Source organism: Macaca thibetana, chromosome 15 (assembly GCF_024542745.1).
Source record: "Macaca thibetana thibetana isolate TM-01 chromosome 15, ASM2454274v1, whole genome shotgun sequence".
Taxonomy (NCBI): Eukaryota; Metazoa; Chordata; class Mammalia; order Primates; family Cercopithecidae; genus Macaca; species Macaca thibetana.
This window is the reverse complement of record NC_065592.1, coordinates 17747360-17763764: the sequence shown is the minus strand read 5'-3', so window position 1 is coordinate 17763764 and position 16405 is coordinate 17747360. Positions and strand designations below refer to the sequence as shown.

Here is a 16405-nt window from a genome sequence, read left to right as displayed (position 1 = left end):
AAGAGGAAAGCAGTCCATAACCCAGCTCCCAGGCATTGCGTGGCATCGTGATATCAATAAAACCCCCTCCGATTTCTCCAAGCCTATCTCTGTCTTCATTTATATTACACTGGGGTCCTGAATGGTTATGATTCTTGAGAAAGGAGTCCAGTTCCCTGAAATATCTATGTTCAGTAAAAGGAGCCCAATACTAGTAAAATGGGTCCCTCGGGAGCCAAAAATTAATCAATTGATGGAATAAGCACATTGTTTTAAAAATAATTGAGATTGTAATTTATTTACTTCTGCCTCTGACAGAAGTTTTAAAAAGAAAGACTTAGGCTGCCCACATACCTTGAGTGAAAGGGGAAATTTTCCATTGATTATTCTTACTTTTTTCCCGTACCTTCAAAGTTAAGCTTTGAATGTGAAAACAGAAACTGGAGACCAATACAGCCTCATGGTCAAGTGAACACTGGTGTAGGAGTCAGGCCCAGGGCCCAGTTTCCAGTCTATTTCTCACTAGCTTTGGGACTTTGGGCAAGTTTCATACCTCCCTCCAGCATAGCTTCCCCGTGTATGATTCAGGGGGGCAGAACCATTATGTCCACAACTCAAACAGCTTGCCTCAAGAGCTGATGACTTATTTGTCACCATCAGCATGATTTTAAAGGAAAGCCTGATTGACGGTGACTCTAAGAACTAGCTGTTGTCTAATGCTCTCAGATCCCATGGGGCTTTCTCACACGTGTCATTTCATATCATGACCATGACAATCCATCCAAGGAGGTACCTGGATTCCCATTTTACAGACATGATCAGACCAAAGTGACTTGACCACCAAGCTCAGGGTGCAATGATCAGGGATTAAGGACATTATCCCAGGCCTGACTGATACCAACTCTGTTGTCTTGCCGGGACATATGCCGCTCCTCTGTCAGTGATGCTTCAGAAGGAGATTCTCTTTTTCTTTTTTTTTTTTTTTTTTTTTTTTTTTTTTTTTGAGACGGAGTCTTGCTCTGTCACCCAGGCTGGAGTGCAGTGGCTCGATTTTGGCTGACTGCAACCTCCGCCTCCCTGGTTCAAGCAATTCTCTTGCCTCAGCCTCCCAAGTAGCTGGGATTACAGGCACCCGCCATCAGGCCCAGCTAACTTTTGTATCTTTTAGTAGACACGGAGTTTCACCATGTTGGCCAAGCCGGTCTTGAACTGCTGACATCGTGACCCACGTGCCTCGGCCTCCCAAGTTCTGGGATTACAGGCGTGAGCCACTGTGCCCGGCTTCAGAGGGAGATTCTTGAACCAGGGAACTGACCAGCATGATGAGTTCTAAGGTCTATGCTTTTAGCAATAAATGAGGAGGCTGGATGAAAACGGGGGTTCTAAAAACTTCTCATAGCAGAAAAGATCCCCTCTCTTCAAAAGAAATCTAATGTAGAGTGCCAACATATGAAATAGATCATTGTAGCATCCCTCTGGTTGAAAAAGAGATGGCATCTACCCAAATGTCCATCAACTGACAAATGAATACTAAATGTGGTCTATCCATCTCATGGAATATTATTCAGCTGTAAAAAGGAATGAAGTACTGACACATGCCACAACAAGGGTGAACTTCAAAAATATTATACTAAGTGAAAGAAGCCAATCACAAAAGACTGCATAGGGTATTATTCTATTCAGATGAAATATCCAGAACAGCTAAATCCACAGAGACAGAAAGCAGAGTGTTGGTTGCCGGGAACTGGGGGGAGGGGGAATGGAGAGTGATTGATGGTTTCCTTTTGGAGTGGCAAAACACTGTGGAGCTAGTGGTGGTGGTTGCACAGCTTTGTGAACATACTAAATGCCACTGAATTGTGTGCTTTTAAATGGTTCATTGTATCATATGTGAATTTTACCTCCATTTATATAATGTTTCCAGAATCCCACCCCATAAGCTTCCTGCTTCCCATGTCCCTACAGAGCCTCCACAGAACCCTCGTAAGAAAATCAATTAAGTCACTAGATATTACAAAATGCTACCTTAGCCAAAACAGTTCACATATGACAGAGGTTCTCCTCCTTCAGGAGCCAAAGGTAATTTCTCCTAACACATGAAATAAGTATCAGCCAGTGACATCTTGCTACCTGGAAACAGAACCTTCCATTGGCAACCAGCTCCAATGTCGATTCTAGTCCACAGTCATCAAGCAGCTTCATTTTTACGATACATCATTGATTTTAAAGTAAAAAATCTACTTTAAGTATACCAGGAAAGAGAATAATAACTAAGCATTGTTTTTTTCTTTCATGTCCAGTAGATACTTTCTTTCTTTCCTTTTTTTTCTTTTTTTTTTTTTTTTAAGACGGAGTCTCGCTCTGCTGCCAGGCTGGAGTGCAGTGGTGTGATCTCGGCTCACTGCCACCTCTGCCTCCCAGGTTCAAGCGATTCTTCTGCCTCAGCCTCCCGAGTAGCTGGGACTATAGGCATGCGCCACCACGCCTGATTAATTTTTTTTTTTTTTTTTGTATTTTTAGTAGAGACAGGGTTTTACTGTGTTGGCCAGGCTGGTCTCGAACTCCTGACCTCATGATCTGCTGTTGAGTGGTAAACTCAGCATTATCAAGCACCTACTATATATTAAAAGTTTTTCTTATTTATTTTTATTTTTATTTATTTTTTGAGACACAGTCTTACTCTGTCACCCAGGCTGGAGTGTAGTGGCACGATCTTGGCTTACTGCAACCTTCGCCTCCTGGGTTCAAGCGATTCTTGTGCCTCAGTCTCTCAAGTAGCTGGGATTATAGGCATGCACCACCATGCCCAGCTGATTTTTGTATTTTTAGTAGAGATGGGGTTTCACCATGTTGACTAGGCTGGTCTTGAACTCCCGACCTCAAGTAATCCGCCTGCCTCGGCCTCCCAAAGTGCTGGGATTACAGGTGTGAGCCACTGTGCCCGGCCTCTCATTGTTTATTTGAACATCATTATCCCCATTTTATAGAAAAGGATACTGAGGCTCAAAACAGCTATGCAACATCTCCAAGGACTCACCACCAGTTAGTGACAGAGTTAGGATTGGAATCTCAGGTTTTTCAGCTCCATAGAAGGCACTCTCGACTATGCCAAGGTGGATGTCAGCAGAGTCAAGTTCTTCCCCTGGTAGACTGCCTGAGGATTGCTTTCAGTCCCACCAAGAAACTGACCCCAGGCTACAAGACCCTGAGGTCGAGGAAATGCATGATGCATGGACACCAGTCTGGGGCTCCTTCTGAGGATTCCTCTTCACCTGTCCAGAGCAGTCTGGGGAGATGAGGAGTTGGGGGTATCTACTTTTTATCTTTAGTCTGTGTGAGGAAGTGAAGACCTGCCTCAGCGGTCTTGCTGACAAACTGTTCTCAAGAAATAACTAATGACGGGCAGACACTTCGGACCCTCTTTTGCTAAAGAGCTGAAGGGAAAGGCTGAGATTCCATTTGTTTTGTTTTGTTTTGTTTTTCCCCAAAAAATAGGTCAGATTCTGTGCAAACACTAGAAACCCTGGCTTCTAAAGGCAGCTTCTAGCCTGGAAGTCTACATAACACCATTTTATGCAGTTGGAGTGACAGAGTCTCAGATTTAAACACGGGATTCAGCACTATGACACTGTGTGGCATAAATAGGGTCATTTCTCAACTTCTTCTGAAACATTTCTACACAAAGGAGTTGAGAAAAATTTCAGCCTTTTCCTGTGCATGGTAAATTTATCAAAATGATCATAATCCCTTACATGTAAACACACTTTATGGATTACAAAGTACTTTCATGGATAATCCTTGCTGAGTTAAAAAAAAAAAAAAAAAAAAACGGTGAAATTAAGAAAAAAATCAGTAAATGGCATTGAGCTATTATCATATATCTTTACATTATAGGTAAGAAGAGGATGAGATGAAAGGGTTTTATATTAGAATAAAAGCCAGGTTCAACTTCTAACTGTTCCTGGCTATCAATAAAAAAGTCAATGCTTTTTAAATTAAAAATGAGGTGCTGCTATTTATGACTTGATAAGTTGTAAAATGCCTTTCCTACCCTTCTCAATGGTCCTATGCTCCATTATTATTAAATTTTAGGCCTGCAGCTCATACAGATCACATAGAATGCAGCTCCTATGGATTAACTGATGTAGGTAAAGAAAAGCAACTAGAACAAGAAAAACTAATTTTGTTTCAATGTCATTTAATGAAAATATAGTAGAATGCTTCTATCCCTTCATGTTTAGGTGGCAGAGCTTAAAAAGACTCAGGCCATACGACTCTTGAACTTCTTGTTCCCCATAAAGGAACAAGAATGCTGATGTGTCTCAAAAAGTGGGCGAAGGATATGAACAGACACTTCTCAAAAGAAGACATTTATGTAGCCAACAAAGATATGAAAAAAAGCTCATCATCACTGGTCATCAGAGAAATACAAATCAAAACCACAATGAGATACCGTCTCATGCCAGTTAGAATGGCGATCATTAAAAAGTCAGGAAACAACAGATGCTGGAGAGAATGTGGAGAAATAGGAACGCTTTTACCCTGTTGGTAGGAGTGTAAATTAGTTCAACCATTGTGGAAGACAATGTGGCGATTCCTCAAGGATCTAGAACCAGAAATACCATTTGGCCCAGCAATCCCATTACTGGGTATATACCCAAAGGATTATAAGTCATTCTACTATAAAGACACATGCACACATATCTTTATTGCAGCACTGTTCATAATAGCAAAGACTTGGAACCAACCCAAATTCCCATCAATGATAGACTGGATAAAGAAAATGTGGCATATATACACCATGGAATACTACGCAGCCATAAAAAAAGATGAGTTCATATCCTTTGCAGGGATATGGATGAAGCTGGAAACCATCATTCTTAGCAAACTATCACAAGAACAGAAAACCAAACACCGCATGTTCTCACTCATAAGTGCAAGTTGAACAATGAGAATACATAAGCACAGGGAGGGGAACATCACACACTGAGGCCTGTTGGGGGTGGGGATTAGGGGAGGGATAGCATTAGGAGAAATATCTAACATAGATGATGGGTTGATGGGTGCAGCAAACCACCATGGCACGTGTATACCTATGTAACAAACCTATATGTTCTGCACATGTATCCCAGAACTTTAAAGTATAAAAAAGAAAAAGAAAAAAAAAAAAGAACACTGTTGTGTCAAAGTCATCCTAAAAAAACTGTATTGCTATGCCATACTGGCGTACATCACTACCCAAATCTCCTTACAGTACCATACTATTTCTCAGAACCTAGTATCTGCTGGTGAGTCCAATAACTATTAGAGAACAGATTTTTGAGGAATGAGTTTTACTGCAGTAATTCTGACCAAATTGCAATTAATCCATTGCTTTTCCTTTGAGATGGCTAAAGAAAGCAGCTGCAGACGCATACGTACTGGTGAACACATTATTTGGCTGCCATCGGGTCTGAGCTGCTGAGAGGACAGCTTTGAAGCACTGATCGGTGGAAGAAGCCACACCTGGTGGGATTGGCCCATACAAACTACAGGTAAACATTCTCAGCCGAGTCTTGCCAACAATGGCAATCTGTGCCTCACAGTGTTCTCAAGAACACTCTGGAGAGGAACTCAGCCAGCTCAGCCGGACAGGCGCCATCCAGCCTGACTCAGACTGTGACCAATACTTCTTCAGGGTAATATTTTCTGCAGGGCAGTGGCACTCAGCCTTGGCTGCACAGCAGAATCACCTAGGGAACCTAGAAACTTTCTGTGGCCAGGCCTTCCACCCAGACCAACTAAAATCAGCACCTCTAGAAGTGGAAACTCTAGTATTGGTATTTCTGAAAGCTGCCCAGTGGGTTCTAACGTGCAGCCAAGCGTGAGCAGCACGACCATAGGGTGATATTTGGGCTTGAGCCCAGGTGGTGAGAAACTTTGATAGAGGAACCCACAAAACACCACTTGCTTAGGGAAGTCTGCATTCCTCCCAGTTTTGAACAATTACTGACAAGTGCTTTATTTGTCTGTGCACATTGGGGTTAATCTGATTAGTCTAGGGATGTGAGAAGTGCTATTTGAGATGCCTTTGATTTTTCTTCCTGAAACATTGACACAGTGATATGTACTCAACCCCTACTTTGTGAGAGCCTGGAATTTGGTAAAAACAGAACAACATACTCAGGTGAAATATCGTTCATTTCTGGGGTGATTCCATGGAGGGAGGGTGGAGCACATATATCCACCAACAATGCAATGTAAGGTACCACTGAGTGGGTGGGGACGAAGTGGAATTACAAGTGTTGTAAATATCATAGAACTGTCATTAAATTGGCTTTGCCAATTTTGAAACTGAAAGTTTATACTGCAAGAGTGTAAACATAAAGAAAATAAAAAGGAAGCAACTCTTACCATGTCCTAGTTACCTGTGGCCCTCTTCTCGTGCATTTTATTGTACTCTTTCTGCGCTTGAGGATTTCAGAGAAGCACTAGGCGCACAACGGCGGGCAAGTGGGCGGCCTAACCTTGAGGGAGATGGCTTCTTAGAAGAGATATTCCAGATTTGGATAACACTCACAAATTCATCAACAAAAGCCCATTTGCCAGATTACTCCCAATTTGAGTCACTGGTTGCTTGGGGGCTGATATTTATAAAATGAAGATATTTTATTAGAATTGTTTAAGATGTAAATCTCACTCACAATGGTAGCAGGTTCCAAGAACTTACCTGCTTAGGATATGAAGCAGAGTTAGGAGGCAGAGTTGATAGAAATGAACGACATAGTACTTACTGGTTCTCCCTTTTCTTCTTAAGTGGGTCCATGAGGCGCAGAGTGTCTCTGATCACAGCCACTTTCACTTCTTCATCAACGAGGCTGGGGACATTTTCAAACACCCCTGGAGAAAGCTTGAATGGGTAAGGATTCTGTGTCACAGTGGAGACCGTGATTCAGTGTCAAGTGGCTATCCAGCTAGCTCCAGGGGTTATGCTGGTAAATTTTGCTTATGCTAATCTATAGAAGAAAATTTTTAAAGACTTCCTTTATACTACCTTAAGAATGTCAATTTCCTTTTATAAATTAACCAAATACATGAAGAGGAAAAATAGCACCATGTTCTTCTAATTATCAGAATTATACATGCTCACTGCAGAAAATTAAGAAATATAGAAAGGGGTTAAGAAAACTAAAATAATCCAAATAATCCCCCCAAACCCAATATTGATATCTGCTGTATTTCCTTCCAGTTTTTTAAATGAATTTTTTGGGGGAGCGAGAGAAAAATATAACCACTGCTAAATGTACTATTTATCTTAGTGATTCAAGTATGTCAACATGACTAAATCATATTCATAGAATTTCAATTAGTTCATCTCCTGAGGCTAACTAATTAGTTCATGTCAAAATTGATGGGAAGGCTCAGCTGCTTCTAAGTTTCCAAACCTTAAAAATTGGAAAAACGGCATGCTGGGAAGTGACCATAGGTCAGAGAGGTCCTGTATTAACAGTCTATGTTCAGAACCCAACAAAACTGAAATTATTTGACTTGAATAGAATTTGGCTATGAAAATCTGAGAATGTTCCATCTTGTTTTGTTAAGTGAGTAACATGAGGGTAGGAATATTCAGCTGTATGGCAACATAGTCAATGAGATGCTCAAAATACTTACTTCATGCTCATGTTCGATTCTCATACTGGGATTTGCATTTACTTCAAGTAGTATAGGCTTCAGATTTTTCATTAGAAGAATGTCAAAGCCTAAAATCTGGGCAGGATAAACACAATTCAGAATTACTGTCTCTATTGAGTACGGTATTAGGGTCATTAAGTTGAAAATAAGTTCAAACTCAGTCCCCAACCTTGGCCTTGACCCTGGCTTCTCTAGTCCACAGCCCCTCTTCCTCTGGGGGTACTTGTCAGACCAAATGGGCAGCAGAAAATTTTATAGGAACCTTGATAATGGGATGAGTTCCCACAGTGCATTTCAGCACTGTCTTTGTCATCTGAAGGGCTGTTAAGTTGATGACCTCTTTCTTCTTTAACAGGTTTTTTATGTTGAGGATGAGTAGTAGTCCATCGATTTCTCCCTCTGCCTTTTCTTCTGCTTCTCTCTGGCTTCTTAGCTAGCTCTCTGAGAATCTAAGGCTGCTTTTGGAAACCTGAGATATACATCAGTGTCATATAAAGACCTCGTTCAAAACCACCACATCGGCCGGGCTTGGTGGCTCATGCCTGTAATCCCAGCACTTTGGGAGGCCGAGGCAGGCAGATCACCTGAGGTCAGGAGTTTGAGACCAGCCTCGCCAACATGGCAAAACAACGTTTCTACTAAAAATACAAAAATTAGCTGGGTGTCGTGGTGTGAACCTGTAGTCCCAGCTACATGGAAGGCTGAAGCAGGAGAACTGCTTGAACCCAAGAGGTGGAGGTTGCAGTGAGCCAAGATGGTGCCACTGCACTCCAACCTGGGTGACAGAGCAAGACTCTCTCAAAAAACAAACCAAAAAAAAAACCCCACCACATCCCCACAGAGTCAGAAGTGCTCAGAGCAGAACCCAGGTTAATGTATTTTGAAAAAAAGCAAATTCCCCAGGTGATTCAGATACACTCTCTTAGTTAAGAAGACAGGAATATTGATTAGGCACCTACCAGGCACCCATTACTATACAAAGCACTGATTATTCATAGTCTCATTGAATCCTCATGACAGTGTATTTGAAGAAAGGATTGTGTGCTCCGCTTTACAGAAGCAGAAACTGAATCTCAGGAAGGCCAGTGGATTTCCCAGAGACCGCCTAGCTAGTTAATCAATGACAGAGCTGGCTTTCACACCCAAGCAGGACTGACTACACAATTTATGTGGCCTAGTGCAACATGAAAATGCAGGGCCCTCTGTTCAAAAAGGATGAACAGTTTCACAATAGGGATGTGACAACACAGCACGTTAAATCAAGCTCAGAGCCCTTCTAAGCACAGGGCCCTGCACCGTTGGAGTTCTCCAACACTGTTTGCTTCACGCCTGCTCTTACATCCAGCACTCTGCCTTGGGTGAAGCTTTGTCTTCCAGTCACTCAGGTTTCTTTCCATTCCTTACAGGCCCTACAATCGGGGCCAGCCACTCATGAGCATTTTGTTCTCTGCCTAAAAAAACTCTTCATCTGGATAACTTTTGCTCATCCTTGAGATCGCTGCCCCTAATGAGATTCTGATTTAGACGACAAGGACTTTCGATTCTCCAGAGGACTCTCGTTATCGCTACAAAAGTGATAATGCAGAAAATTTCTAACATAATTAATAGAACCCCAAGTCTCAAAAAGTAATGTGGAGAATAAAGAGAAAAAAGAAAAAGATAGGGTTGTAGACTCCCCTTCTCTGTGGATTTAAGGAGGAAAGATGAGGGACATCCATTTACTTGTCTATATAGAATATGCATTAGTTAAATGATAATTATTAAACTGTAGCTCCATCCTTATTAATGAAATTAGAGCCTGAATGACCATTTTTGGGAGGTGATTCAAGATGAAGTTATTTTTCAGTGAAGGGCAATAAGGATGAAAAGTTGGGAAAAGTCATCCTCACTCTATTTTTCTTTCCTTGGTCATGAAAAGAAAGAAATGGAAATTCAGTAGAAAATGTTACATGTATTATAGATCTGCTTAATAATACATGACAAGTGGATGTGAGTGATGAGCCCTTTTAGAGACTCTGGTGACATCATCAGTCTAACTTCAGACCTGGTCTGAGACATGTGATGTTGATGAGGTTACAGAGAGCAGCAGGCTGTGGTGACGACGTTTATCATCCTTAGTCATCAACTCTTATTTTTTGGTATATTTTGTACTTTCTCAGCCTGGTGGACTCTTCCCAGTTCAATGCCCAGTGGTTTCATGAATGTAAAGCTGGGAATGCTGGGAGCCGGAGCAGGGTTGGTAAAGCCTCATCAGGCCTATTGATCTCTACCCACCAGTGGCATGATATTTTCCAGAACCTAAACTTGAGTGCATGTTTTTGAATATGCTGGATCTTGTACAGGAATGCTTTGGAGTCAGAAAGACCTGGGCTTCAATCCCAGCTCAGTCCCTTACACTAGCTAGATGACTCTAGGTAAGGTGCCTAGCCACTCTGAGCCTCCATGATCTCATTTGAAAAATGAGGATAACAATAGCTATCTGTCAGGGTTGTTGATAATTGGCAGTGAAAAGCAATACCTAGGCCTATGCTCATCATATAGAAGGTACTCAATATATGCTATCTCTTTCCAGTTTCCTGCCAATTCCACCAAAAAGAAATGGCATTAGTGTGCTTTGTAGTCAAGAGGGGCTCATTTCATATTTTAATTCTGCTTTTAACTTGTGTGACTACAGGCAAGTTACTTAGCAGCTCTAAGCCCAAGTTTCCTCATCCATAAAATGGAACTATGAATAGTACTTATTTACCTTAGTTCATCCATTCAGAAAGTCTTTATTTTTAATTTATTTTATTTATTTATTTATTTATTTATTTATTTATTTATTTAGAGACGGAGTTTCTCTCTTGTTGCCCAGGCTGGAGTGCAACAGCACCATCTCAGCTCACTGCAACCTCTGCCTCCCAGGTTCAAGTGATTTTCCTGCTTCAGCCTCCCGAGTAACTGGGATTACAGGCACATGCCACCACGCCAAGCTAATTTTTATATTTTTAGTAGAGACGGGGTTTCACCATGTTGGCAAGGCTAGTCTCAAACTCCTGGCCTCAGGTGATCCAACTGCCTTGTCCTCCCAAAGTTCTGGGATTACACGTGTGAGCCACCGCGTCTGGCCCAGAAGATATTTATTTAATGCTTTCTATGTCGCAAGAACTATTCTAGCTGCTGGAAATACAACAGTGATCTAAACAAAGTCTTAGACTCCAGTAGGGGAGAAAAGATTAAATAAAGATAATGCAATATAACATTTTTTGCATAGCGCTTGATACATAGAAAGTGCTTAATGAGAGTCAGCTTTATGACATTTTTTCATAAGTTCAAGGAAATATGCATGATTTTCTTTTCAAAAGTCCAATAAAATATGTAGCATCAATGGATCTTAATAAACAGAATCACATAACTGGGAGAGATGTAGAGTTATCCTGTCATAAAATCACAGAATGTCCCAGTTGGCAGAAAATCAGGTATTTACTTGGTCCAGTGGTTTTCAAACTGGGGTTCTTTTCTGGGGTCGCAAGGGGGAGGCCAACCGATCAGATCAAATTTTACCTTTTACCTATGTGATATACTGGGGTTCCCAGAAAAAAAAAACTGTACTTTCTTTTTTTTTTTTTAAATCCACTTTGTGCAGACAAGGAACGTGCAGCTTAGAAATGGGAAAGCCTCTTTCCAAGTCCCTCTAACAGAGCAGGAATTGTCAAACGGAGAGAGAGCTTTTCAACCATGTGATATTCTGCCTCCCCTATGTGTTGAGAACTTCCTACTTGAGGGGCTCCCTGGGGGGTTTAAAGGTATCTGTCCTTCATTCATGACCTCTAGAAGCTTCAAATCAAGTTGGGGAGATTCCTGAGCCATTAATTATAAATTTATGTGAAGCCTCCAAACTACAGCCCAACAACAGGGGTTCATTCCTGAGCCCCACACCTATGCTTCCATCTGCATCCAGAGTATCCCCAACTGGGAGGTCCTAGAGTCCACAAATTCAGTGTATCCAAATGCACTCTGTGGTCAACTCTTTCTAAGATGGTCCCAATGATCCCTACCTCCTGGTATTCATTCCTTTTGTGTAATCCCCCCTCACACACACTGGGGTGTGACCTCACCCAGTGAATTGTTTCTAACAGAATAGGGCAGAAATGATGAAATGTCTCCTCTAATATTGGGTTATAAAAAGACTGTGGCTTCTATCTTGGGGTGCTTTCTCTCACTCTCTTGCTCACTCACTCGGAGAGAGGCCAGTTGCCATATTGTCGTGAGCTTTCCCATGGAGACGCCCAGGTGACAAGGTACTGATTTCTCCAGCCAACAGTCAGGGGGTACCTGAGACCTGCCAACAGGCATGGGAGTGGGCTTGGAGGAGGAGCTTTCCCCAGTTAAGTTCTGAGGTGACTGCAGTCCTGGCCAACATGTGGGTTGCAGCCTTGCGAGAGACTTTGAGCCAAAAGCAATCAGCTAAGCATAAATTCCTGACCCACGTATACTGCAAGACAGTGGATATATTTGTTGTTTTAAGCTCCTAAGGTTTGGGGTAATTTGCTACACAGCAATAGGTAACGAATACACCGTATTTTTCTAAAATCTCCTTTGCTTTCTGTATTCCTTATCCACCCAATCGCACAAGTGAAAACTTTCCTCTTCATCCCTTACAACTAGCTGGTCACTAACACCTGCATACTCTACCTTCTAAAAAACTTTCTAGACCTGGCCCATTCCCTCTGATTCTACTCTCCGCAAGTCTGTGCCATCTCTCGCCTTTCCTCTGCTCTCAAACTCGCCCCTCTAATTCATCTGACACAAGGGGCTGCCAGAGCCATTTTTCTGAAGTGCAAATAGACTATTAACACTCCTCTGCGTAAAATCCCTGTCTACAAAATGAAGCACAAGTCCCACAGCATGTCCTACAAATTGCTCTATGGCCTGACATCTGTCAACACTCCAGCTTTATCTCCTCCCACTTGCTACTACTACACATCTTGGGCTCTCATTGTGCTGAAACATTAGTAGTTCAAGGATGCTTTACTGCTCTCTGCCCTCATACTTTTCTGCCTGAAGGCATTACTTACTTTGTCAATTATTTATTGGGCACTACTAGATACCAGGCACTGTTCTTGGCACTGAGCATAAAGCAGTGATAAGACAAAACTCCTACCCCCTTGTAGCTTATGTTTTAGAGGGAAGAGATACCACAAGCAAGTCAATAATGAGAGCGAGGTAAGAGCACAGAGTGTGATACAGTGGGTGGAGGGGAGCATTTGGTGATCCACCTAGGAGAGCCAGGGGGGCCTTTTTAAAGAGGAGACACTTGTCATTCCATTGTCTCTGGCCCGAACAGTTTCTGATGAGAACATTGTGGTTATTCTTTGTTCTTCTGAACATAGTGTATCTTTTCTTTCTGACTGCTTTTAAGATTTTCTGATCATCACTGATTTTCCAATAGTGTGATTATAATGGGGGGGGAGTGTGTGTGTGTATTTTACTTGGAATGTTTTGAGCTTCTTAGATGGTGGGTTGATAGTTTTTTTTCAAATTTGGAAAATTTTGGCCATTATTTCTTCAAAAGTTTTTTTATATTCCCTCTCTCTTCTGCCCTGGGACTTCAATTACACACGTTAGACCACCTGATGTTGGATCATAGTCCACTGAGAGTCTGTTCTTTTTTTCCTTGTCATTTTTCTCTATTTTTGGACACATTCTATTGCTATGTCTTCAAGTTCACTGATGATTTCTACTTCAGCGTCTAATTTGCTGTTAATCACATCCAGTGATATTTTCACCTCAGAGATTATATTTTCTGTTATAGAAGTTTCATTTGGCTCTTTTCACTAGCTTCCATTTCTCTCTTCACTAAGCTCATATGTTCCTTAAAATTTCTGTATATAGTTGTAACAGCTGTTTTAGTATCCTTTTCCTGCTAGTTTCATCATTTCTGATATTTTTGGATCTGTTTCTCTTAAATGATTCCCCCATTGGTAAAGGTTACCTTTTCCTGTTTTGTGGAATGTTTAGAGATTTTTTATAATTGAATGCCGGACATTGTGATATTTCAATGCTGAGAGTCTGGACTTTGTCTTCCTTTTAAAGTGCTGGGCTTTGTTTTGGCAGTCAGTTATTTGCAAATCAGACTGATGCCTTCAAAGCCTTTTGCTTATGGTGAATAGGATGGATCTAGAGTAATCTTCATCCCAGGGAAGATTTAACCCTCCCCATTAAGGCAGAACTTCTTTGGAGACTCCATTGCATGCTCCCAGCCATCACCAAAGACTCTTCACTCCAACTTTTCAGTGCTCGAATGCCTCTCTGCCCTGTGTGAGCCCTGGAAATGGTTCAGCTTATCAGTCCCCCAATTATTCTTTGTCCAGTTTTGTGGATTAACCCTCCATGCATGTACAGCCTAGGACTCAGCAGAGACCCACTGAGATCCCATGCAGCTTTCTGGAGCTCTTTTCCTGCTTAGCTCCTTCCTTTCTATAATTCTGCCCCACAACTTCCAGCCACCTTAGCCTTCCCAAACTTCAATCTTCATCTCCTCAACTCAGTGAGGTCACTGGACGCTGTTTAGGTTCACCTCCTCTGTGTCCATATTCCAAAAATTGCCCCCAGACGAAAAGCTCAGGCAACCATAAGACTCACCTTGGTTTTTTTCCCCCTTTTCTCAGAGATCACAGTGCTGAGTTATCTGTGGTCCAAAGTTTGAAAATGCTTCTTTCATGTACGTATTCATATATATTTCTGATAGTCTAGTTGTTTGCAGAAGGTTACATTTAGTCTTTGTTACTCCCTCATCACCAGAAGCAAAAGTCTCAGGGAGGTGACATATGGACAGGGGCTGAATAAAGTGAGAGAATAAGTCATTTTTGGGCTGGGCATGATGGCTCACACCTGTAATCCCAGCACTTTGGGAGGCCGAGGTGGGTGGATTGCCTGAGGTCAGGAGTTCGAGACCAGCCTCACCAACATGGTGAAACCCTGTCTCTACTAATATTTTTAAAAATTAGGTGGGCATGGTGGCAGTAGCTGTAATCCCAGCTACTTGGGAGGCTGAGGGAGGAGAATCGCTTGAACCCAGGAAGCGGAGGTTGCAGTGAGCTGAGATGGTGCCATTGCACTCCAGCCTGTGTCAACAAGAGTGAAACTCCATCTCAAAAAAATAAAAAGAATAAGTCATATTTGAATAGCTGGGGAAGAGCATTCCAGGCAGAGGGAACAGCAAGAACAAAGGCCACTTCTGAAGAACAGCAATGAGAGAGCGAGAGGGAGAGGGGCAGAAGATGAGGTCAGATAGACATGGGGCAGATGGTACTGCATCTTGTAGACCATGAGAAGGAGCCAGGATTGTAAGTGCAATGAAAAAGCCATTGGAGGGTTTCAGTGAGGAAAGTAACTGAATCCAGCTTGCGTTTCAAAGCATCGCCTTGGCTACAGTAAGAAAAATAGGCTATAGGCAGCAAAGGTGGCTATGGCAGCCATTCAAGTGTGAGGTGATGGCTGCCTAGACTGGGATGGCAACAGTGGAGTTGGTTAGAAGTGGTTGCATTTGGGAATATTTTAAAGGATATTTGTAAGAGTTGCTTATGGATTGGATGTATGAAGGAGGGAAACAGAGAAAAGAAGGATGTCTCAGGCTTTTGGACTGAGTGATTGATTGAATGGCACTCGTTTACTGAAACAGTAAAGACAATAGAGAGTAGGTTTGGGTGGGAAGTCAAGAGCTTGACTTTGGACATGTTCAGTGTTTGATGGCTATTAACTATCCAAGTAGAAAATTAAAGTGGGCACTGGGATATACCAGTCTGGAGCTCAAGGAAAGGTCAGGACTGGAAATACAGCTGTGGGCACCAATAGCACAGAACTGGTGCTTAAAGCCATGGAAGCTACGTGGGATCATTTAGGAGTGATTGCCAATAGGCGGACACCTTTCCAAGGATGGAGCCCTGAGACTCTCCAACACTGACAGGTCCAGAAGAAGAGGCTGAGAAGCAGCAGCCAGGGACATAGGAGAAAAACTGGGAGTGTATGCTTTTATCATATTCTGCTTAGCAAACCCTTATTCATGCTTTATGCTCCAGTTTAAGCATCTCCTCCTCGGGGAAGCCTTCCCTGACAGGGTTAGGCAAAGTTAACGACTCCCTTTTCTGGGCTCTCCCAGCATCCCACATGGACCCTCTCATAGCATTTTTTTACAAGGGACTGGAGTTCTCATGAGTCAGCTCTCACCACTACACTGTGCACCCCCTCAGAGCAGGGACCTTGTCTTATCCATAACCACACGCCCATACCAGCTCAGGGCTTTTCTCAGTGGGTGCTCAGGGAATGTGTTAAAGTCCAAAGGAAGAAGAAGCTGAAATATCAGAAGTGGTTTTTGGAGGAAGGCTTTATCTAGGAGGTGGGGCTTGAATAGCACCTTAGAAGGCATTGAAGTTCAAGAAACAGCAAGAATGGGAGAGAGCGTGCCAGGTCAGCCAAGACAGAAGAGAACCAAAAGGCAGCAATAGGAAAGCACAAATTATGTCCAAGACAGCAATTGGATCTGTTTTTCAAGACTGCAGGGCTCAGGGAGGGTACAGGGAAGCTAGATTGGGGCTGGGGTCGGGGGTGACAAATGCCAGGCTAAGGAAATGGTTTTCAAACTATGCTCCTTGGAATGCTCGTGTTCCCGTTAAGTTTAAAATGTGAATATTTCATGGTTTCTTATAATTTTAAGGGACTTCGTCATAGACAAATTTGAGAGCTGTTGTGGTTACAGATAACAAACAATGGAATA

The 16405-nt window shown here is 42.3% G+C and overlaps 2 protein-coding genes across 3 annotated transcripts in view; one reads left to right on the top strand and one right to left on the bottom strand.

Moving 5' to 3' along the window:
• The window catches only part of MORN5 (MORN repeat containing 5), a 632826-nt gene that overhangs the window by 404856 nt on the left and 211565 nt on the right, over positions 1-16405 (top strand). The window lies entirely within an intron of this gene.
• Positions 1-16405, bottom strand: part of TTLL11 (tubulin tyrosine ligase like 11) — a 272426-nt gene that overhangs the window by 148721 nt on the left and 107300 nt on the right. For both annotated transcript variants that reach the window (XM_050761886.1, XM_050761887.1), the window contains 2 exons: positions 7630-7725; positions 6753-6868 (listed from right to left, as the gene is read on the bottom strand). In XM_050761886.1, the coding sequence (XP_050617843.1) occupies positions 6753-6868; positions 7630-7725 (212 nt within the window). The remainder of the gene's footprint in view (positions 1-6752; positions 6869-7629; positions 7726-16405) is intronic.